This window comes from Vulpes lagopus, chromosome 20, assembly GCF_018345385.1.
Source record: "Vulpes lagopus strain Blue_001 chromosome 20, ASM1834538v1, whole genome shotgun sequence".
NCBI lineage: Eukaryota > Metazoa > Chordata > Mammalia > Carnivora > Canidae > Vulpes > Vulpes lagopus.
Window position 1 is genome coordinate 4,975,647 of NC_054843.1, and position 24,983 is coordinate 5,000,629.

General features: G+C 38.4%; 1 protein-coding gene across 1 annotated transcript in view; it reads left to right on the forward strand.

The window, feature by feature from the left end:
- Positions 1-24,983, forward strand: part of DSCAM (DS cell adhesion molecule) — a 310,241-nt gene that overhangs the window by 20,889 nt on the left and 264,369 nt on the right. The window contains exons 5-6 of the mRNA XM_041734699.1: positions 4,176-4,472; positions 5,231-5,506. Coding sequence (XP_041590633.1) covers positions 4,176-4,472; positions 5,231-5,506 — 573 coding nt within the window. The remainder of the gene's footprint in view (positions 1-4,175; positions 4,473-5,230; positions 5,507-24,983) is intronic.

Consider the following 24,983-nt stretch of genomic DNA (forward strand, 5'->3'; position numbering starts at 1 on the left):
GAAATGACCTAAAATGGAAATTCAGATCTATAGACATAAAAGCCACGTGGAAAGGCAGGAAATACATTAATAAACATTTAGAAAATTTTTTTCTTTTAATATCTTTAGACAATAATAGACAATTATAAAATTTTGACACTGTATTATACAGTTTGGACATAAACAGATGTAATAACACAAAGGAGAATATAAGTTAAATTACTTGAAATTATTTGTACCAGGGATTTTACATTTCACGTGAAGTAGCATAATATTCACATGCACAAGTATATGTCAGTATTGATATACACATGAATATTTATATGTTTATGTATATCTACATAAATATGTATATGTTGCTCTATCCAACTGTATCTATATCAATGTAAAACTTAGTTGGAGTTTGTCCCATACACGTAATATTGGCAAAACATTAAAAACAAAATTTATCTATGTGTGTGTAAGGCATCATATTAATAGAATATAGGAGAAAAGCCAACTGATTACTTCAGAATATCCAGAAAAATACTATTTGACAAAATTCAACATCCACTCAAAATAAAATACTCTCAGCAAACTAGAAATATAAGGAACTTCCTTGACCCGATAAATGGCATTTATTAATATTCTATAGTGAAAACCATGTTTAATGGTTGAACCCTAAATATTTTTCATTTACTATTTGGACCAAGGCAAGGATGTTCACAATCACTACTTCTGTTTAACACTATACTATAAGTCAAAGGCAGGTATGAATAAGAAATAAAATACATAAATTTTGGAAAGAAAAGATTTCAGCTGTCTTTAAACAGAGACTTTGTTGTTTACATAGAAAATCTCAATAAATCTATAAAATAATTTCTAGATGCATAAGTGGGTTTAGAAACTAGTAGGATATAAAAACATAAAATTTGTTTTACTTTTATATAGTAGGAACCAAAAATTGGAAAATAATATTTTAAAATTCCATTTACATTAGCATTAAACAAAAGACACAGAAATAAATATAACAACAGATGTGAAAGATTTCAACATGTAAAACTGTACAACTATAAATTTCTAATGTAAAATACTGGAAAATATACCATATGCAAGGACCAAAAAACTAAATATTCTTAAGATGACAATTTTCTGTAACATGATCAATGTAATCTCAATGAAAATCTCAACAGCTTTTATAGAATGATTTTTAAATTTATGTAGAAATGTTTAAGTCCTATAGTCTAAGTTGGTTTTTAAAACATGTATGGGAAAGTAAAGGACTGGGAGTTGTGGAAATAATCTTAAAAAAAAGAGAATAAAGTTGGACAAATCATGTACTAGCTACATTCAATGAGATCGATACATAGCTCAATAGAACATACTGGATGGTCTAGAGATATGTCCACACATATATGATATATGGATTTGCAAGAGAATCCATAATATTCCAGAGCTAAAAGAAAGTCTTTTTTGACAAACAACACTGAAACTACTTAATGAATGGAACACACAAAAATTAATATCAACTCCTACCTCACCCTTATACCTTATGAATATTTTATTTGCATAAATTATAGACTGGGCTACAAAAATCCAAAATTATGAAGTCTCTAAAAGGACACATAGAAGAATTATTCATCATTTGGAGGGTAGGCAAAGCTTTCTTAGGATAGAGAAAGCACTAAAAGTCAAAGGCAAATACATGATTAAGAAACTAAAAGGCAACTACAAACTAAAAGAAAACATTTTACACATTCAAACACACACAGCTATAATGCATGCTCTATATATATGTCTAACACACATTATATATACTTAATATACCTGAAAAATATATTTGACCATTAGAAAATAGCTGGATCTGGTAAATGCTTATATCAGCATACAGAACTCCTACAAGTCAGTTAAAAGGTAGTCTAATGTAACAATGGATAAAAGATTTGAGTAGATATTTCATTAAAGGAGATACAAAAATGGCCAATAAGCACATAAAGACAACATTACTTCTGTGATACTCCTGCCAAAAATCCATAATTTGCATCTAATTATGTGGAAATAGAAGAAAAAAAAACAGTTTGAGCAACTAGCTATGGAATAATTATTCGAAATGTCAAAGTCAAGAAATACAAAAGAGGTGAATGAATGATCCAGATTGAAGGAAACTAAAGAAACATGACATGTAAATGGGATGTGTGATACTGGTTGGGCTGGGGGAAATAGCTGTGAGGGACAGGATCAATGAGGGAGCCGACTTACAATATGGACTTCAGCTTAGGTGATGGTACTGTTCCCATGTTACATTTCTTAATTTCACTGACTGTGTTAAGGCGATGGTTGGTGTATCTGCCATATAGAGAGCACACATTCTATGACTACATGCTTTTGAAGCTCAATAACTGGCAAACTAGGTCATGGTAAAGGAAATCAGGAAAGTGACTGCCTCTGATGGAAGAGGATTGATTGAAAGGAGCCCTAGGAATGTTGCAGGGTAATGACATGCCTTACATCATGCTCACTGGAGTGGTTATGCAGTGTACATATCTAACAAACTCATTCTGTTAGTACACTTAAGATCTCTACATTTCAATGTATGTAAACTTTACCTACAAAAAAAAGGTATAACTGAAGAAAACTTTCTGAAATAGATTTAAAAAAAAAGACAGATTTTCAATGTGTAATGTAAAAATCAGTGCAAAGAAATTTGCAGCTCAGCACCTCCTGAATAAAAGGTGAATCATAAGATTAAATAAAATAACATCCCTAAGCATCGACAGCCAATTATGTACAAAGAATAACAATCACTCTGACGTCCAACATCTTTGGAAATAAAGGCAGAGCACACTGAAGCAGTGTCTGCAGGGTCCTAAGCTCAAAGGCACAGGTTCTTCACTTCAATATTATGAAGTCCTTTTTTTTTTTCATCTTTCATATTAAAGCAAGATGCTTGCAATCCATGAACACTGGGATATGTCACTTATGATTGTGTGTGTGTGGGGGGGGAAACTCCAGTCACCCAGGAGTTGGAATGGAGTTGACACTCAGGAATTTGCAAGAGGAAGGATGGTAGAGGGTTCGGCGCAGCACCCCTATCAGGAGAACCCTACACGGCTGGCCTCGTTGGCTACAGAAGTAGGCTTCCAGGCTTTCCAGTAGGCTGTTGGGGATGAGAAATTATTCAGGACTACTTGGAAGTGTTACCAGTTATCTTTCTGTGATGGCACTGCAAGCTAGCTTCAGGTGTACTCCCTCCATTTGTTTTGCTTTCCAATTTGTCAGCAATGCATTTGTGATTACTACCATACAGTATGAGGGAAATGGCCCATATTTGTGATAGGAAAACAATGGAGTATAAAAATTTTACCTTTATTGAAAATATTGGAAGTTCCTATGGAAAATTCCCTAAGACCTAGATCTTACCTAGATCCTACTTTGCCTGGGACAGTCTGAGGTTGCGCCTGTCTCCTAGCATAATTACTCCTAGTATCTGTTTCATCCTCAAAAGCGTCGCAGGTTGGATGATAAATTATACAGCCACCAACTTAAGATATTTACAAAGATACTTAATACACACTGGAGGGGTCAAACTTTGTTTGGCTTTTACCCATTCTCAGAGCTTTCATGGACATTTACCTGGACTTACCATTTATCATTAAAACTATAAAGGATGATTTCTTTTTTTATTTAAATTCGATTAGCCAGTATACAGTACATCATTAGTTTCAGATGTAGAGTTCAATAATTAAAGGATGATTTCTGAGGAGAAAATGAATAAGGTGAGATAATCAATCCCTGAATCTTTCCTTTATTCCCTGGTGAGCAAGCCCTAATTATCTCAGAAGTGGAAAGCCAATGTGACCATTTAGAAGGGTGAATTTCCTCTGTGTCTATAACTTCTGGTGCGGACATGACAGTCCCGGATTATAGACTTGTTGGTAGCTGACGTTGTATAGCATGAGCATCTGGGTTGCATGATTGTTCTTCTTATGCCAACCAGGAAGTATATAAGTAATTTATTAAAGCTTGCTAATGCTGTATTTGCCTATTTTGAAAATAAAATCTTGTTCTGCTTGGAATTTAGCTTTACCACTAAAACCAGACTTTCTTTGTACAGTTTAATCACCACCACATCTACCTCCTAATCGTTAAATAATGGACTTGGAAGTTGTTTAATTATTTGTATGTGCCACTTCCTTCCATAATTTGTCTTCCCGCAGATGGAACTCCCAAAATTATTTCTGCCTTTAGTGAAAAAGTGGTGAGTCCAGCAGAACCAGTTTCCCTCATGTGCAACGTGAAGGGAACTCCATTGCCCACCATCACGTGGACCCTGGACGATGACCCGATCCTCAAGGGTGGCAGTCACCGCATCAGCCAGATGATCACGTCAGAGGGAAACGTGGTCAGCTACCTGAACATCTCCAGCTCTCAGGTCCGGGATGGGGGAGTCTACCGCTGTACTGCCAACAACTCAGCGGGAGTCGTCCTGTACCAGGCTCGAATAAACGTAAGAGGTGCTTGTCAAATCAGCTCCTCAAAAAAACACACATAACTCATGTAGTGGAGAAGAAGGTTTCTGCATGCACCGAGCTGAGTCTTGGAATGCCAAAACAGATTAACTGTTGCTTCCCATTCCCTGCCCTTTCCTTCTGACTCCAGAATGGCCCTGATTGGGTTAATGTGAAAAATGGCATTTTGGTTTCTTTAGTCAGCTTGTTCTCTTTGTCACTCTGAGATTTGTCCACTTGACCTGTCCTTTCCCGGTTTATGCTCTGCATGCTCTCTCCTTCCTCCTCTTCTTCTGTTCTTCCACATTCATGGTAAGCCTTCATGTACATGGTATTTTAACTTACATTCATAGTGCAACATGGCATAACCTCCATCTTCATAACCTATTTTACAGAGAGTTTAAAAACTGAATTGCTACCACTGTTTTCCCAAAAACAGCATGATGGTTCAGTGCAGACTAGTTACTTTTTGTTGATTAAATTGCCTCTTATCTTGTAATTCAAAATGTTCTAATAGAAGTAGTTGGTAATGAAAGTATTTAAAACACTCATTCAATTCATTTGAAAGTAATGAAGCTAAAAGGAAAACAAAAAAAGAACGTCTTAGTAGAAAAATCCAAATGCAGAAAAAATTGTTTAATTGAAAATGATGTTTTTACATGAAAATAATCTACATTTTTTTTAACTCAAGGAAAAGTGTACCCATTTCCACACATGAGATGTACCGTTAAATTATTTTCAAGAGTTTCTTTGTGTCTCTCTAGGGCCTGCAAGCATTCGACCAATGAAAAATATCACAGCAATAGCAGGACGGGACACGTACATCCACTGCCGTGTGATTGGCTATCCGTATTACTCCATCAAATGGTACAAGAACTCTAATCTGCTTCCTTTCAACCATCGCCAAGTGGCATTTGAGAACAATGGCACTCTAAAACTCTCGGATGTGCAAAAGGAAGTGGATGAGGGAGAGTACACGTGCAATGTGCTGGTTCAACCACAGCTCTCCACCAGCCAGAGTGTCCACGTGACAGTCAAAGGTAAGGCTGCTCTTCCTATCCTCACGCAGCTTGCCATTACTCAGCTCTTTCCCCAGAGCCACGAATTGGGGGGGGGGGGCTAAGAAGCTGCATATCTTCAGTAGGACAGCTACAAAGACAAGAATGATAGAGCACGTCAGGTGTTCTGACCCCTTTACTCCTGCATCTGCACAAGACCTGTGGTTGATGTAATTTTCTCTTCATATGGATATTTGGTTTGGTTCTCCAGAGGATATGCGTTATCAGTATCACCATAGAAAAAAAATATACATCACTGGCTTGGTTATCTAGGTGTCTGACACATCATTTTAAAACACATACAGATGTTCCTCCACTTGTGATGGGGAAATGTCCCAATAAACTCACTGTAAGTTATATACAGTAAGTCAAAAATGTTATATATCTCCCTTAACAAACATCGTAGCTTAGTCTAGCGTACCTGAAATATGCTCAGAATACTTAACATTAGTCTACAGTTGGGCAAAACCATCCAATGGAAATCCAACTGTATAACAAAGTGTTGAGTAGATCATGTAATTTATTGAATACTGTACTGAAAATGAAGAACGGGGGGGGTTGTATGGGTTAAGAATGGTTGTCATTTTTTATTGTTTACCCTCCTGACCACTGGCTGACTGGGAGCTGTGGTTCATTCGCTGTTGCTGCCCGGCATCCTGACAGAGTATTTACTGCATATCATCAGTTCTGGGGGAAAAGCAAGATCTAAAATTCAAAGTACAGTTTCTACAGAGTGCACACATCTTCCACACCATCATGAAGTGGAAAAAATAGAAGCTAATGCATTCTAATTTGGGCACCATCTGAATCTTTCTTTCCCTAAAAACTCCTAAAGTAAGTTCCTTTAGAATCCAGCCAGAAGAGATTTTCTGTAATGGATAAGGGCTTCAAACAATCTTCTCATCATGAATAGTTGAATAGGTCAAAACAATATAGGAATTGTATGATTAAAGGAACCCACAGAAAAATTTCTTGACTTTTAAGTGATTCTTTATATCATGGAATCTAACCATCAGGATGAACTTTAGGGGTCATGCAGCTCAACCACAATTTCCTTATCAGTAAAAACTAGTAATATGACAAGACCCACCCCAGGACACACAGCTTTGTAGTGGAAGCCCCTTACGAGAAGGTATCTCTTCTGTCCCCCAAGTCAGTTTCTTGAGCTGAACATAAAATGAAAATTTTCAATTATGTAGGTAATCTACATGAAGCAGGTCATGAAAATAACTCTAAAATATTATGAAACAATTTCAAAATTATGTAGCAATAGCTTTCTGCATGCTAAGCTGTCTGGGCTGTCCCTACATACCAATAATTGTAATGTCATGTATGCAAAGTTGCATAGGTTTTCCACGGTCTTCCCCAACCTTTTTCTCCCCACAAACTTCTTTAGTTTACCTTTTCAAGATGCATATAAAGACACACACACATGCATGCACGTACACACATTCATGCATACATACAATCTATGTAATATGTATTATATGTCATATAACATGTATAATGTATTAGATACACTTGTGCATAAATATTTTTGAGTCTTTTAAAAACAGTTACATATCTTAAGAATTTTCTCAAATCATTAGAATTTCTAGGTAAATCAGACCATAATAGCTATATAAAAGTTCATTTTGTGGTTGTATTTATTTCTGTACCATTTATGAAACATCTGTTTGATGCTAGGTTTTACTCTAGGCATTGAGGAAAAAGGATGAAGAAGGTAGACAAGCTTCTTTCCCTGTGGAGCTTTCGTTCCAATCAAGAGAGACAAACAGTAAACAAACAAAACAAGTGAATAAATCAGAAAATATTTTCTACTATTCAGTACTATGCAAAGATTTTAAACATGGTGATATCTTAAAGATTAGCTGCACTGGAAAATTAGAAGCTGTATTAAAAAATGTTTGTTACTCTGCTACCTTAAAATTCATCAGTCTGTAATGCCCTTAGAATGAATGTCATATCCATACATTGTTTTGTAACAGGATAAGCTGATCATTTGGAAATTACTGGTTTGCTGAGTTACGTGGATCTTTAAAACATTGACAGAATTTATTGACTAAAATCAAAGTATCACCATAGTCTCATCAGAAAAGTCTTTAAGCATTGGGAAGCTGAGAGGCTCATAACAACAGATACACGTTTTACAAAATTCTACTTTTGTGCTTGAAAGTTTGAATTTCATTATTTGCAACAAACACAGTTGTGATCATAGGAGAGGAAGGCTTGTACCTTTTTTTTCCCCCCTAGGACAATGTCTGCCAGCTGCACAAGCCTGAATACCTATCGTTTTTAGGTAGCCATTCTTTCAAGATACAAGAGAATTCCATGAAAAGAGTGGCTAGTTAAGCTTGTAACTCAAACAAGTACATAGGTATTTTGCTTCAAGACAGCAAACAGAAGTGCTTTGGGCGTTCTTCCCATTTTGTTACACAGAGCATAGAACACTGAAAATGATGTGAACTCATAGTTTAAGTTTTATTTAAAATTATTATTTTTATGGCTTCATCAAGTGTTTTTAAATGAAACTTTTTTTTTTTAATTAGAATTGTGTGATGGTAAAAAACACAGTGATGACTTGCACATTTTGGTATCACACCCATGATTTGTGCTAAGGCCCCAGCAGTTTTACCCATTGTTATCTTTGTGTATCTATCCAGATGTCAAGCCAATGAGAAAAGTAAATAATATCTCAGTGTTACAATGAAAATGGTTATCTTCTTACAAACCCCTGAAAATATTTTCAGAAGCTCTTAAGGGTCTCAGACTACATTTAGAAAATAGCTATTCCAGTGCTAAACATTTCAATTATTTCTAAGGTTTAACGATTTTGGATAATGTGTCGAATGAATTTCTCCATGCATTTCTCTTTATCTACTTGTAAGATGATTTCTTTCAGGAAAAGTTGCCAGAAGTTATGATTGTTAGATAAATGGATACAAATATTTTAAAGTTTAGAAAAAAAATGAATTCAAACAAAAATCATTTGAATTATTCACTTTTATTTTAAAAATCTTCTAGACCGGCATAAATCAGTGTATTAACCTTGATCCTTTTGATTTTAAGTGGCAGAAACCAACTCCAACTAGCTTACACCCAAAAGGAGAATTTATTGGCTCTTATAACCAAAGTATCCATCATTTTAGGGAACAATTTAATCAGATAGTTTTGTTTTCAAAACTTCTAAATGTGTATTCATTTTACATAGTAAAATGTACTCAATAAAGAAAGGCCCCCAAGCCGATCAGCACCTCAGAAAATAAATTCTATCCAAATAAACCAAATCCAGGGATGAGAAGACTCATGTTAGACTGTGGAAGCCAAGCAGAGACCACTGATAGAAAGTGTGAGGGAGGTGGCCTGGGGAGCTCACTCGGTGAAGCATCTGCCCTTGGCTCAGGGCATGATCTCAGGGTCCTGGAATCGAGCCCTGCATCAGGCTCCCTGCTCAGTGGGGCATCTGCATCTCCCTCTCCTTCTGCCCCTCCTCACCACTTGTGTTCTCTTTCTGTCTCAAATAAAATCTCTAAAGGAAAAAAAAGAAAGAAAATGTGAAGGAAAGGGCCAGATGGAAGGAGGATGTCAGGTGAATCAACCAAATCAGACAGACAAGTAGAAAGCCCTCTAAATGCAAGATGACATTGAAACCGAGCAGATCCCTATGAAACCTACAATGACCAAAGGAGCAAAGCTCGAGACATCCCTGGAAGTCTCTAGCAGTAGCCTTCTAGGTGACAGGTTACATCTTTCCATGGAGCCCACTTTATGGGAATACCACACAATAACAAAAATTTGATTGGAAAGACTTTAACGATGGGTTTGCCAAGAAGCCTGGAATTCTGAACTTGCCAAAAACTGTGTTCAGTTGGTGTTGATGAGATGTCTATAATTTTTTTTCTGCAGATATCTGGGCAGAGGAGAGAGCATATCCTTTTGGAAAATCTTTGCTTCAAAAAATGTTTTAAAAGGACCATTTTCTGGGGGTTCCTGGGTGGCTCAGTGGTTGAGCATCTGCCTTTGGCTCAGGGCATGATCCCGGAGTCCTGGGATTGAGTCCCACATCGGGCTCCCCGCAGGGAGCCTGCTTCTCCCTCTGCCTGTGTCTCTGCCTCTCTGTCTGTGTCTCTCATGAATAAATAAATCATCTTTTTTTTAAAGGAACATTTTCTAAACTAAATACAGTTGTTGGCTCTCAGTACTGCAGAGTATTCTATCTTACATTTATTTAATTTCATCTTTTCTGTGTTGACAGATGAAACTGTAGACACCTAAAGAGGAAATTGCAGGCTAAATGGGCAGCATTAACCCTGTGTAAGCATGTGTGGGACTTCCCAGGTGACAAAAAACACAGTCTGGGTTCCTGTATATCACCTGACATCACCTTTTTATTTACTGATTCATCGGTCATAGTTCCCATCTTTGCCCCCTAGCAAAGATAATCGAGTAATTCAGCTTAAGATACCACTTCCATTTCTTGCTTAAGATGACTTTTAACTTTTAACTTATACACCATGAATAATTTTAGCCTTTACTCAGATGTCGTTAGAAAGGTTGTAACCAGAATGACTTCTGAACATACACATTTGAATTTTAAAATGTTTTGAGATGAAATATGCAAATTAAGCCACACTCCAGTGGTCGGGATTGTAGTCTATCCATGCTTTTAAAAAATTAATAACCCTTACTGATTTCAATTATGATAAAGATTATGATAAGGGAAGAGATAAGAAATCAACTGAATTAGAGGAGAAGACGGATTTTTTTTTTCCTTTCTCTGCAAATCAGGGTGGGAAGGCAGTCTGTTCTTATAATATTTATATAAATAGAGCTCGATTACTTTTCTTGTGAGACTGTGCAGTGAATATTTTATTTAGATAATTTCAGAATAGTAAATACGATGGCTCATAAGTTGGCTTCCTTGGAAAGTGGACTCACTCATTTCCGTCAGTAATGCCACAAAGGGCGGGGGGACACCCTTTTCATCTCGTGACCAGGGGGTTCTCTGTTAACACTAAATGCTGCACTGTTTGTGTGTGAGTTTATATGTAAGTGTGTGTGAGTGTGTATATATTAGACTATATTTGGAAACAATTCTATTTTCCAGTTGTGTCTTTTTTGCTAATAGTCTTGGCCCTTTGCTTATTTTGTAGAAAAAAAAAACAAACAAACACAAACAAACAAACAAAAAACCTTCAAAGATCGATTTAAATACCCTGTTAATTATTGATGATGCCTAAACCTTAAGCAGTTCTGAGTTATATTAACCAATCAGAAGCACAATTGTGCTGCTTTCAAACCAGTTGGGAGAAATGAAAGTCAAAATCCCCTTTTTTTTTACTTTATTTCAATTTAACAAGCAGGGTTATATTTAACACATTTCAGAGCATTTTTTCCCTCATTTTAGGTGCCATATTGAACTTGAGTGGTGCCTAATTGAGTGTTTTAATTGCTAGGGACCAGCACTGCCAGGAAAGTTAATTGGCTGCTACATAAAAATGTCACCTTCTATTTATATTTATATAAAACTTTATAGTTTACAAACACTTTCATATGTGTGACCTTAATTAATGCTCACAGTGACTCTGCCATGTAGATAAAGGATAAGCAGGAAAACAGAATTAAGAGCAAGCAGGAGGCTTGCTCAGAGATGTCCAGTAACGTATTCAGGATTCAAATACACATCTTTGGATCCCAATACCACCCTGTAGTGTGTTTTAGAAAAGCAATCTGCATTGCAGTGGGAAGCCAGGAGGGAAGTGAGGAGAAATTAAGGCAAAGAACACAGGAAGCAGACTGCTTAAAAAGTTAAGAAAAAAGGATTATGTAAAAAAAAAAAAAAAAAAAAAGGGTGTGAGGCTACTGAGAGCTTCATTTAAGAAAGGGAATGAGACCGAGTGACACTGATGAGAAGTAAAAGGGGAAATGGATTTGGAAAATGAGGGTCGGGGAGGACCCAGGGCCACTTCAGAAGTCCTGGTCTGGGTGATGGAGAGCCTGAGACAGGGAACCTATGGTGTTAGTGGCTTGGACGAGGTGTATGGAAGGTAGGGCTTGGTTGAAAGCATCAGGACCAGCATTCTGGATCCAGACCATGAAAACTCTGAAATACAGACTTGGAGAGATCACATTAGTAGAGAGAGGCAGTCGACACTATAGGTAGTCAAGAGTGTCTGAGAAGCATCAAGCTTTTGGAATTATTTTTCGTGAGTTTTTTAAATAAATGTTTGCCAGTAATGAGATGAGATGATGATGCTCGAAACACAGCAAGAGCGATCACAAACATCAGCTCCTTCATATTTCATTTCAGCACAGTACTTGTAGTGTTTTCCCTTCCTGACTTAACATGCAGCTTTCTCATGCCTGATTCCAAACCGAGGGAAGAATTAGGTGTCATTGGCAGCGTTTCCGACTAAACCGTAGGGACCCTTTGTGTTCTGCTGCCTGACAGGGATGAGCCTCTGCACAATCTGACATGCAGATCCTGCCTCCGGTGTGGCTCTTTATCGAACGCTGCACCTGCTCTGTGACTGTGGCAGCCTGGCAGTGTGGCCGTGGCTGCAGCTGGGGAGGTGAACGCTGAATTAAAAATAGGGCTCCGCGCCCTTCTCTCAGTGAGCGGCCAGGAGCATTGCGGCCTAACGATATCATTCTTCAGGAGCTCCTGACAGCTGATGTTGCTTGGCCTGGGCAGAGACAGAGCTCTGTGCACAGAGGCAACTCTGGCAGCGCCACCCAATCCCCCTTCCCATTGCCGACTCTTGCTCCTTTGCTGTACCAGCTAGAGCACCACCAGCCTCCCTGCTGTTCCAACCAGGCCCAGAACCTCCCTCTGCCGGGGATGATGTTCCTTTCTCTTGGTCCCTTACACCTGTTCCTGCAGTCACTGATAGTACTGTTTGTAGAAAATGTGGTGTTTCAAGCTAGTTTTCTCCTTCAAGTGTCACCTTAAAGTTGAGCGGTGTTTAACTTAGGGTCCTGTTTGCTGGGTCTTGTGTGGCCATGAACTGTAGTCACTCACAAAATGTTTGTATTGACTTTCAGCAACTACGTAGGGAAGGTATCGTTCCTATTATGAATAATATGGGAGGAAACAGATCTAGTAAAGGAATGTAGGGGAAGACGTTAAATGTGTAATCCTTTTGTGGGACTTTATGATTTCAACTGGGAATTTAGAGTCTCTAGGTTAATTTAATATCCCAATGTGACAGAGGAAGGCTGATGAGATGGAGGACTTGCACCACCCTTGCTTGCTGAAATACCACCCTTCCTTGCTGATTGATGGGTCCAATGGCTGCATTTACTCCCCTGGCTGAGGATTCATGCTCTCGCTCTCGAGCTCCTACAAGAGAGAACTGCTTTGCTTTCATTAGGATGTCAGAATTGAGCTCCGAAATCCACTTGAGTGTCTTCTTCAGATGGGTCTGTCCTGGAGGTAGAAGACCTTGTAATTCCCCTCTAATTCTGGAAAATTAAGCTGGTACCTTTCTTCAAGGAAAACTTTCATTAATTAAAAAAAAAAAATACCCCACATTGTTTTTCTCTAGGTAGAGGAAAAGAAGAAGATTGTGTATTGGATTTATTTTGAAGTGAAAGAATGCTGGTTTTTACTCAGTTAAAATTATGATAGTAGGAGAAATCACATTTTGCAATACTTGTGCTTGTTAAACATGGGAACTCGGAGAGGGAAATAATTAAGTAGAGATGAGAAAAAAAGAATGACAAAAATCATTGCACTTCTGCTGCCTAACCCACAATCAATCTCTTTGCAAATATGCACACTTGTGTGCACACCCATGCACACACGCATAGATAAAGACCCTCAGAGAGTGCTTAAGCAATAATGTTCTGATGATATTCTAAGTAAGAAAAAAAAAAAACTTTTTTCAATGATCCAAAATCATACAGTAGGATCTTTTATGTAGATTGGCATATAACACAACTATACATGTTTGTGCACATGTGATAAATGACATAAATGCTATTTGTGTATTTTACTTACATGTAACTGTAAAATATATTCATGGGTTAAAGTCATGTGCAAATAAATATTTATGTGTATTATATTCATATATAGATAGACATAAATGAATATATGAGAGATGCCAATATAGCATGAAGAGACGGTACAAAGATAGAACCAGAGGGTATAAATGAATGTAGAGTTCACGTACATGAGACTACCATGTAATACTTGCCTTGCCCTAGACTGTACCTGAATTTTTCTAGACTCTGTCTGCACACGGTCTGTGCATACCCCACTCCAAGCTCTGAGCCCATCCTGATTCATGATCACCACACAGCTCTTCCTCTTGTTGGATGCAAATCTGTCTTCTCTAGCTATCCCCTTTCTCCCTGGTCACATTACTCCCTCCAGGGAAGCACTGGACGACTCTCCTCTTTTTCCATTAAGCTCCCAAAGGAGTAGAACAGTGAGTCATTGCCTTCCAGCTAACCATCTCTCACATCCCTGGGAGAGAACACAGGTGTGTCTGTCTCCTTTCAGAGAAACCCATCTTTCTAGGCATTTTTTTCCTTTTTTTTAATTTTTACTTAAATTCATTTTAATTAACATATAGTGTATTATTAGTTTCAGAGGTAGAGCTTAGTTATTCATCAGTTGCATGTTAACACCCAGTGCTCATTGAATCAAGTGCCTTCCTTCATGCCCAGCACCCAGTTACCCCATCTCCCCACCACACTCTTATCCAGTGGCCCTCAGTTTATTACCACACTCCTATCCAGTGGCCCTCAGTTTATTACCTAAACTCTAAGTTCAGAGTCTCTTATGGTTTGCCTCCCTCTCTGTTTTCATCTTATTTTATTTTTCCTTTCCATCCCCTATGTTCATCTGTTTTGTTTCTTAAATTCCACATCTGTGTGAAGTCATATGATAATTGTCTTCCTCCTATTGACTTATTTCCCTCAGCATGATACCCTCTATTTCTTTCCACATCATTGCAAATGGAAAGATTTCATTCTTTCTGATGGCTGAGTAATATTACATTATATAAATATACAACATCATCTTTATCCATTCATCTGTCAAGGGACATCTGGGCTCTTTCCACAGTTGGGCTATCGTGGACTTTGCTGCTGTGAACATTGGGGTGTATGTTCCTTCGAATCACTATGTTTGTATCCTTTGGATAAATACCTAATGGTGCATGGTAGATTTTTTTCCCCATTTCTTCAACTCTTGGTTTTCTGTAGCCTTTTGTTTTACAATGTTGAATGAATCCAATTTTTATTAGTGTATGTGTATGACTTTTGAAACATGTCTAACACCTGTGTGTTTATTTTAATTAATCTTATGTCAAAAGTTATTTTAGATATTAGTTATATCGATAGTCCCATAGTTTCCATTTATTCTCTATTTCCTGTTCTCTACCTTTCCTCTGTACCAGATAGACTCATTCAAGGACTAATAGTTAGGTTTACAATATGTGTTCATACTAAATGGTCATCAATATATTTCTCATCATATTTCCACACACATGAGGTTCTTTGTCCTAATTATTCAATTCAGTCACAGAATTTGTTAATTTATTCAAGAAAGAACTAGTTGCTTGTTATGTGTATTAATCTAAGCATGGGCACAAAATATCCTGGTTCTACAGACCTGAGTTTTTCAAGGTGTCTAGGAATGATAACAACGCCTGGAAGATTTCACTCCGCATCATTCACTCAAAGACTCAGAACATGTTAGTGCTAAAACTCATCTAGTCTGAATCCTCACCATGAAGAAATTGAAAAAGTTGCGGAGAGTGCACAGTTGCATAGCTGGCCTGACTGCACGGAAAGCAGTCTATGTAATCAGTTCTGCAAATTTATACTGATGTGAATATTGTGTGGATGGAATACAGAGGGACAAATATACTATTTGTCTCTTTTAGGCAATTAATGATATTGCTCCTTCATTACATCGCTAATTCAGTGCCCTGAAATTTATCAAACTAACTTAATTGACGTAGGGCTTAATTAAAATAGTGTAACTGCCTTTTTATACCCTTGTTTCACTATGACGTATTTCAGTATTTTTTTTTTAAGAGGGAGGGAGAGAGAATCCCAAGCAGGCTCCATGCTCAGTGCAGAGGCTGGCGTGGTTGGGACTCCATCTCGCAAACCCTGAGATCATGACCTGAGCCAAAATCAAGAGTCAGATATTTAACTGACTGAGCCACCCAGGCACCCTGTATTTCAGCATTTTGCTCAAGAAATGCAGCAACTTGAAGTCAGTTATAATTAATAACCAAGTTTCTAAAGAAGGGTGACCTTTTCTGAGTCAGTGTCATGGAAAATACTTCTCAAGTAAATAACATGCTATTACTGACAATCCTTGTAAAAAAGCTACTTGGAAAAATGAGCTAAGTTTTAAAATGAATGCCAGTGCTTTTACGAATCTTTCTTATCCCTGTCATGTAGCCTCACTGTCATCCCCGCTGGTTAGAGTCACATGGCTTTGCTTCCATCGATATAAACACAAAGTAATTGAAGCCCATTTGGATGAGTCTTTTCTCCACCTGGATTAGCAAGACCTGAGCTATGTTTCATTTTCTTTCTTTTTTTTTTTTTTTTACTCATTTTATTTAAATTCAATTAACCGGTATATAGTATATCATTAGTCTCAGATGTAGAGTTCAATAACTCATCAGTTGCATATAACATCCAATGTCATTCCATCACGTGCCCTCCTTAATGCCCATCACCCAGTTACTTCCTCCCCCTCCCCCTCTCCCCTCCATCAATCCTCAGTTTGTTTCCTAGATTTAAGAGTCTCTTATGGTTTGTCTCCCGCTATGATATTGTAGGTTGCATTTTCTTGATGCCATGATTTAAATAGCTTTTCTTTTAAATATTAGAGATGCCAGTTAGTTTGGATATGTCAGAAGATGGTTCGGTTTTATACTAAGTGTTCTGTATAAACACATTATTGCGTGGGGGAAAGGGGAAAGTAACCTGGCATCCTCCTCAGTCCAAGGTGACTCTAATTGTTAAATGCAGAAATTCTCATGAATTCTCAAGTTGTTCATCATTTTTTAAATGTTAAAGAAGTGATTCGTTTCAGCATGATATGGCTATGGCCATGAATACCTTCCATGAAGAAACATCTCTCATGACTAGGGATGAGAATCTCTTCTGGAAACCATCCAGGTCCTTACACCACAGAACTGGTTGACAACCATTGGTTGACAATAGCAGAAGTGACCCGTGCTTTTTGAAAGTGCTTTTGAAGGAAATGCTGTCACCTTATCAGAGTTAGTTTTAGTGTTTTACCCCCACAAATTCTAAGCAATTTGTCTTTCCTCTTCTTTATGTGCAATTTGTAACTTTCCAGCTGATGGGAACAACAGTTCCTTTTTCTCTTCATTATAATTCTACATTGTGCCTTAAGGATTTTTTTCTTCCTAAGAATGCTTTAATTGTATTTTCTCCCATGGGCTTAATTTGTAATTTTAAACAATTTGGGGAGAAAAAGTTATTTTTCTTACCTATCTACTTATGTTGTCATATTTATGGCTCTATGGGTCTCACAATCTGATCATCCAAAACACTTTGTTTCAAAAATCACTATAGAAGAGATAGTTACTATTGTCCCTGATTTATTCCAAAGTTACACCATGTTTTATGTCAACTGAGCTACTCTGTTGGCTAGTATTCAGCTTAGGGACCTTATACTTTAGGCCTCCACCTGCTAGGAACCCTTTCTCTGGTGCAAGCAGGGTGTGTATATGCTTGGCACTCGTGCATATGTGTGTTATTATTTATATTTGTCATGCTCTCTTGTATTTCTGAATTGAGCCTTTTGGGAGTCCTTGAGCTCTGACTCCAATATTAGCACTGAATTCTTACTCACTTTAGTTCTGTTTGACGTATATTAGTGAGCTTACGAATATGCATAACCCCGTATGAAAGACAAAGTTTCAGTTCTGGACACTGGCTGAATGTGGGACACCTAAATAAGTACAAACTAACCAACCAACCAACAAATAAACACAGACTTTTTAAAGGTAATGAGCAGTAAATTTTTTTAAGATTTAATTATTTATTTTAGAGAGAGAGAGAGCATGAGCAAGGAGAAACAGAGCAAGAGAGAGAGAGAGAGAGAGAAGCAGATTCCCCGCTGGCCATGGAGCCCAATGTTGGGCTCATTCTCACAACCACTGGGATCACGACTTGAGCCAAAACCGAGAGTTGGGTGCCACTCAGATGCCCCAGAATCTTAAAATTATACTTTCAAACATTTTTTTCCTTGCTTCTATCTATGACAGAATATTTCTATTCTGTAGGAGAATAGGAAGATATTGTCAATCAGATGCATAAGGGTCTTAATAAAGGAGAACCCAGCACACACAATGATTATCCTCTGGTCATAATCTGAAATGAGTAAAAACAACATGGATGGGTGGGTGGATGGATGGATGGATGGTTGCTTGGTTGGAGAGATGGATGGTTGGATGGAGCATATATGGGCAGTTTTACAAATAGATTTGGTTTTGTTATTGACAGTAGATCAATTTTCACTTTCGGTGAAGCAAATTCTCGTAGGTTTGGTTCTCCAGGAAGCAAACTCTCTCTCTCTAAGAGAGAGTTTAGTATATAAGGTGTTTATCAAGGAGTACTCCAACAATCAATGCTGTGGAAGGAAAGCAAAGAAGAGGGACTGGGCACAGGGAGGAGATGAGCTGTGGTACAGGCTGGTGACAGACTTAGCATCCCTGCAGGGAGCTCTGGAGAAAGAAGAGTCCTTCAGAACTGTTGCGTTGCGACAGAATTGCCCTCCTTGATCAGTCATTGGAGGTAGGTCACTCCAGAAAGAGCATGTCCCTCGTGAAGTGGATCTCTGAAGCTGGAACAGTCTTCAGAGTGGCTGATAACTGAAGGGTACTACCTGACATCATTCCCAGACTCTGGGGCACACATCTTTTCTTGAAAAAGAATCTGAGCTACATGTCTCCATATGCATCAACTCCTACCACTTACATAGATGCCAAACAGCTAGAGATATGCATCTTAAACACTTTCCCTAAAATTTTTTTCCTTAAATTGCTCCCACTTTCTATAATGACATTAATTCAATATTTCAAATAAGAAATGGAAAGGGGGGCACCTGGGTGGCTCAGTTGGATGGACATCTGTCTGCCTTCAGCTCAGGTCATGATCTTGGGTTCTGGGATCTAGTCATGTGTCTGGCTCTCTGTTCAGTGGGGAGCCATCTTCTTCCTCTCTCTCTGCCCTTCCCTCCATGCTCTCACTCTCCCTATAAATAAATTAGTAAAATCTTTTTTTAAATAGAGAAATGAAAATAGAGAAGTGTATGATGGTCACCTAACTGAAGTAGACTTTTGTCATCAAAACTATTTGTAAGCCAGAGAACCTCTTTAGTTCTTTGATTCCTGTGATTTCTTTAATTTATTCAGGTAATATATGTGCATTTACTGTGAATGGGCTGGAATTAGTAGGAGAACCTACAGATAAATAACTACTTCATAGCAGCAGGTAGTAGATGTCTTGAAAAGGAAGCAGCACAGGATGAGAAATATTTCAGCTCACTGTGAGAGAGCAGTGGGTAGATGAATAAGGAAAGCACTGATTTCAACATAACACCATCAAAGAAATATGTGTGCATGAGATCTTTTAGAAATAGAGATGATGACATCTACCATTCTGCTAGTGAGGTGGGATGGGAAGTCTGGAGTCAAGAAAAAGTTTCCAAGAGAAACTGAGTTGAGTCTCAAAGGAGCCTGAAGAGGTCTACAAAGTAGCTAACCTATGAGTTGAGTGTTCACGCCGCAAGATGGTAGGGGTGGGAATGAGGTCCAGATGGGGAAGAGGCAGTAATCGGGGAAGGGTAGAGGTCCTTACATTCAGAGTCAATAAGACTGAAACAAAGAATCCCCAGCGGAGGCAAGCAGGATGAGTCAGTATAGAGACAGGCTTCAGATCTTGCGGCGTTTGTTACCTTTGCTTGCTTTCACCACCTAAAAGTGGTGAAATAATGGAGTCAGAGGGAGGTGAGCAGAGGGACATACAGCTGTGTTTCAAGACATTAATATTGTTGAAGTACGTACATAAGATGGATTGGAATGCGGAAAGATGAAAAAATTAGGAAGCTTCATTAGGTGCAATTGAAAAAGTTTTAATAAAAGGTGGTGGTTGTGTGTTTGGAAGAAAAGGAGCCAGAGCAGGAGATATTGAGAAATGAAGTAGAAGAGACATAGCAGCCCACTGCTAGTGGCTGGAGAGAAGACAAATGCACAACTAGCAGGGCTTTTATTTTTTCTGAGCTTTCTTGCAGTGAGGAGGCTTTTAGACAGAAAGAGAATGTGAAAGATGAAGCTTAGATTAATGGAAAACTCGTATGTTTGGTTCGGGATTTGAGATGCTTATGGGACATCAAGATGAAGAGAGTAGCAGACAACTAAACAATCAGGCATGAAGCTTGAGAAGGAGTTTTTGGTTGATTGGTAGATTGGGGAATCAGTGGCATGGAGCTGACATCGGAGTGGAGGGGTAGGTACATCAGGGAAATAGGAACGAAGGCCAGGATGGGGCATCAAGAAATGAGGTTTCTACCAACATAGAATCAGTAGGGGGAACATGGCTGAACTACTTACTTCAGTTTTTTAACCTCCTTTCTGGTTTGTTGTATGAATTTTTCCAATGAATGAGGCACCCACCCTCACATCATTTTGCCGTGGGATCTGTGAACTCATAAACTTTTATAAAACACTCATCTGTTTATAAACACCCATAAGAGGCAGAGGTTGTGGCAACATTTATTATTCCTGAGAATATATTACTGGTTCATTTAATTAGCTTAAAAATAATTTCAAATTATATTTACCATACCAATAATTGAATAAACCTAATTCTAATTCTATACAGATGTATCTGTCTCTCTTGCCTCATGCCTGTCCTTCTCCAGCAGACACAGGTTTAGGACCAACAACATAATTCATGGTGATTCAGGAGCTGCTCTGGCTCAGAAGATCAAGCTCACATAGCAGTTCTCGACTGGCCCAGATGGCCATGCCTAAATAAGCAAGGCTAGGTCTAACTTTATCTACCCAACTCACCCTGCCAGTAGGAGGAGAGATGGCTCTGTGGGACTTCAAGTTAGAAGTCCTGAGCTCTTACACTAATCAGACTATGAGACAGAGCCTCACCTTTGTCCTTATCATCTTGTTATTATTATGTCCTGGATATATTTCCCTTTCTGTTCACAAATTCAGGCTTGTCTAATGTTCAGAGTATAAACACAAGTTCATTGTCACCTCTAAAAGGTATTTTCAAAACCTGTTATGCGGTTAAGATGTACGAGGCACTGTTCTTTCCACTAATTGTGGGAAGTATAGGTAGACTCAATACATCTTCTGCCTCTTTGGTCACTCTACGTAAGGAAATAGGCATGTGCACAGACTGCTGTACTCATACTCACATGCCATCCATCCTGTGATACTTTCCACTGGACAATCTTGAACAGCAGGCTCTTGGAATGGGTAGAAGAGAGTTTAATCATGTTGTGATAACAGAGTAGAGAACTATACAGCATAGGGCTAGTAATTGACAATTTGGGAATCTAAAGCATGTTGTAAAGTAGCAGAATTGGACAAATAACTGGTCTTATGGGTGGAGAGACAGATGAATGATGTGCTCAACTCACAAGCCACACATGCTCATCAGCCTGATGATTTTAGTGCACAGCTTCCATTTCAGTGGACAGAATAGGGCTGTAAGCCTGTCAGGGTCCTGGGTATATCCAGTGGAGGACAGGCACCGAAGATGCATGTGTAATTGGAACTGAACTCTGAGAAATCAGCCATGGGATTTGCATTCCCATAATGGATACTATTCACAGATACAATTTTTGGAGACTTTGGGAAGTCAGGCAAGATATAAAACAGGAAAACTTCTTGAAGGATAAAAAGAGAGAGCTTGTTGGATGGAATGGGGAAAAGGGAATTGGGAAGATGAGAATACCCATTGCTGTAACCCAGAAGACTGGCTTGAGGCAGGCTCCTTTAGCAGTCTGAGATCAGGAGCTATCAACCAGAGGACTGTGTGGAGCCCCAAGGCGTTGAAGTACCATCAGAGAAGAGATGACAAATGTGGAGTTAATGAAATTATATATGGTGGTACAAACACAGCCCCTGTGTGTGTCAACATCCATGTAATGTATTTGACTTTTCCCAGTGGGCTCTGGGACAAAAAAAAAAAAAAAAAGGTAGAAAGAGGAAAGAGAGCAATGCAAACTGAGCATCTTCTGTGCACCCTTAGGCCCTATGCCTGAGTGTTATGTGAAGCCCCCACCAACACTCATGAATTATGTTCCTTGTCATCACTTTACGCAGGAAGAAATCAAATTGCGGACTTAGAGAAAGTGGATGAAGTAAACACTGCAAATTACCCAAGTTTAGCTGACACCCAACCCATGTTTCTTTTCTATGTCATACTTCCCCCTGGGAAGAAATAAAAGCTCTTTCCCCCCCCCCCCCGTGAAGAATATACAATTAATTCTTGAGAGACAACACATAGAAATGTATTACCCTGAGTTAACATTCTTGTTAAGGGTTTAGAAAGAGATAGAGTAGAAATTAACGTTTGGCTGCATTCATAGTTCCCAACTGCCTAGGAGAGAGGAGCCCCACAAGCAAAGGGAAATGAAATCAGCGAACCTGGTCATTAGTGACATTTAGCAGATATTTACATGCTTCATGTAGGAAGGTTAAGTCCCAACCTGTTGTAGGTCACATTCCAGATTTCTGCTCCTGTGATATTACAAGCCTTCGCTGTCAACAAGATTCAGAGGATTTACCTTAAGAGGTGTACTAATGAACCATATAAAGGGAGCAGTGTGACTTTACCAAAGTTTTTACTAGCGTTTTTTGAATCACTTGGTTTACTTTTTGCCTTTAATTCTATAACTTAACGAATGTAAAATATACAATTTGGGGACCTTTAAGAAAATTTAAGGGGCACGTAGGGTGGCTCAGTGGTTTAAGCATCTGCCTTCCACTCGGGTCATGATCTCAAGGTTCTGGGTTCCACCCCCATATAGGGTTTCTTGCTCAGCAGGGAGTCTCCCTCTGCCCTTCCCCCTTGCTCCTGCTCTCTGTCCCTCTCAAATAAATTAATTAATTAAATATTTATTTTTTTTTAATTTTTATTTATTTATGATAGTCACAGAGAGAGAGAAAGGCAGAGACACAGGCGGAGGAAGAAGCAGGCTCCATGCACCGGGAGCCTGATGTGGGATTCAATCCCAGGTCTCCAGGATCGCGCCCTAGGCCAAAGGCAGGCGCCAAACCGCTGCGCCACCCAGGGATCCCTTAATTAAATATTTTAAAAAAGAAAATATAATCAATGTATACACCAGACATGTGTTTATGGCTAAAGTGCTGGAGATAGTGAGATGAAAAGTGATATAATCCACAAATCTGTCTGATGGCTTAATCTCCATTTTAAAAGGTGCATCCTGATGTAATGTGGCAAGAAAAACAACAAATAACAAACTTGATTCTGACATTATCCTGGGAAAATGACTTTTCCCTCTAACTGAATCCTCTTTTTTTAATCATGGAAATCTTTATTTCGGATAGTTTTTTTTTTCCTTAAATATATTTTAAAATATTTTATTATTTTCCTTTATAGTGACACCCCTCAGTGTTTTATGTTACTAATGTTAAATTACATTTCTGCACGATATATAGCCATTAACAGTGTTTCATAGATTTTATGGTCATATGTGGAATAAAAGAAACTGGGCAGAGGACCATAGGGGAAGGGAAGGAAAACTGAATGGGAAGTCATCAGAGAAGGAGAAAAACCATGAGAGACTCTTCACTCTAGGAAACAAACTGAAGATTGGTGGAGGGGAGGTGGGTGGGGAGATGGGGTCACTGGTGATGGGCGTGAAGGAGGACAGTTGATGCAATGAGCACTAGGTGTTATATGCAGCTAAGAAATTATTAAACACTACATTTGAAATGAATGATGTACTATATGTTGCCTAGTTGAAATTAAATAAGAGAAATTTCATACAGGAATTAAAAGCGCATTTACACATGAAAATTGCAATAATATAGTACCCTATATTTATTTGCTCATATATTTACTCTCACCAGAGAACCGCATACTTTCACATGGTCTTGTGTTATAGCCTAGGGTCCTTTCATTTCAACTTGAAATAGTTCCTTTAGCATCTCTTATAGGGCAGCCCCAGTGGTGAACTCCCTCTGTTTTGTTTTTCTATGAAAATCTGTCTCTTCTCAATTTTTGAATTACAGTTTTGCTGGATGCAGCATTCTTGACTGGCTGCATTTTCTTCTATTAACTTTTTTTTAAAGATTTTATTTATTTATTTGAGAGAGAGAGAGAGAACAAAAGCAAGGGAGCAGCAAAAGGAGAGGGAAAAGTTGAGCAGGGAGCCAGATACAACATGGGGCTGGATCCCAGGACTTTGAGATTATGACCTGAGCCAAAGGCAGATGCTTAACTGACTCAGCTATGCATGTGCCTTTTGGCTGGCTGTATTTTAAAATATTTCAGATATATATTTTTCCATATAATACATTCACTATAACTTATGATTTGGAGTATATAACTAGACACTTAATTACATACTGTGATTATGTATTAATTGTGAACATGCTGGCGGTTAAAGGCAATGTCTCCCAGCTGCTGTGCATGTTGTGTTCTTGGGTCTACTCTTTATAAGGTTTACGCCTGGTCACTTGCCCTCTTGTTTGCTAACTGTGCCTTCTCACTGAGCCTGCCTGAGTATGTCTGCATTCTTGGCATCTGGTTTAGGCTAAGAATGAGATAGCTGAGTGTTGTGATAGTTTAAAACACAGTGTTGAATGGAAGGACTGTCCTTTGAGCAGCACAGGTGAGAGTGAGCACATGGGCTTTCTAGTGCTTGTTTTCACTGCCTTGGAGATGGCGTCTTTAGGCATGGCTCTTCAGGAGTGTTTTTCTATGTTTCAAGTTTCTGAAACGTACTCGAGGGACTACAGTTATATCCCTTAGAGTTCTATAAACCAATGAAGTCCAGAAATTTTGAAATGATAGAATTTGTTTCTGTTTTCTTTTTAAATCACGATTATTCTTGGGTGTCTGGGTGGCTCAGTCGGTTAAGCATCCAACTCTTGATTTTGACTAAGGTCATGATTTCAGGGTTCTGAGACTGAGCCTCATGGTTGGCTCCATGCTGAGCATGGAGCCTGCTTAAGATTCTCCCTCTCTCTCTCTCTATCTGCCCCTCCCCGTAACTCATGTGCACCCACTAAATAAATAAATAAATAAATAATCAATCAATCAATCAATCAATCAATCAATCCTTGGTAGCTACTTCTTGTTTCTGTTCTTGAAAGTAACATGCACCTGATCTCCCTATTCTAGAACTTTCTTTTGCTTTAAAAGTAGACAGTTTTATAATTAATAATCAGTGTACATC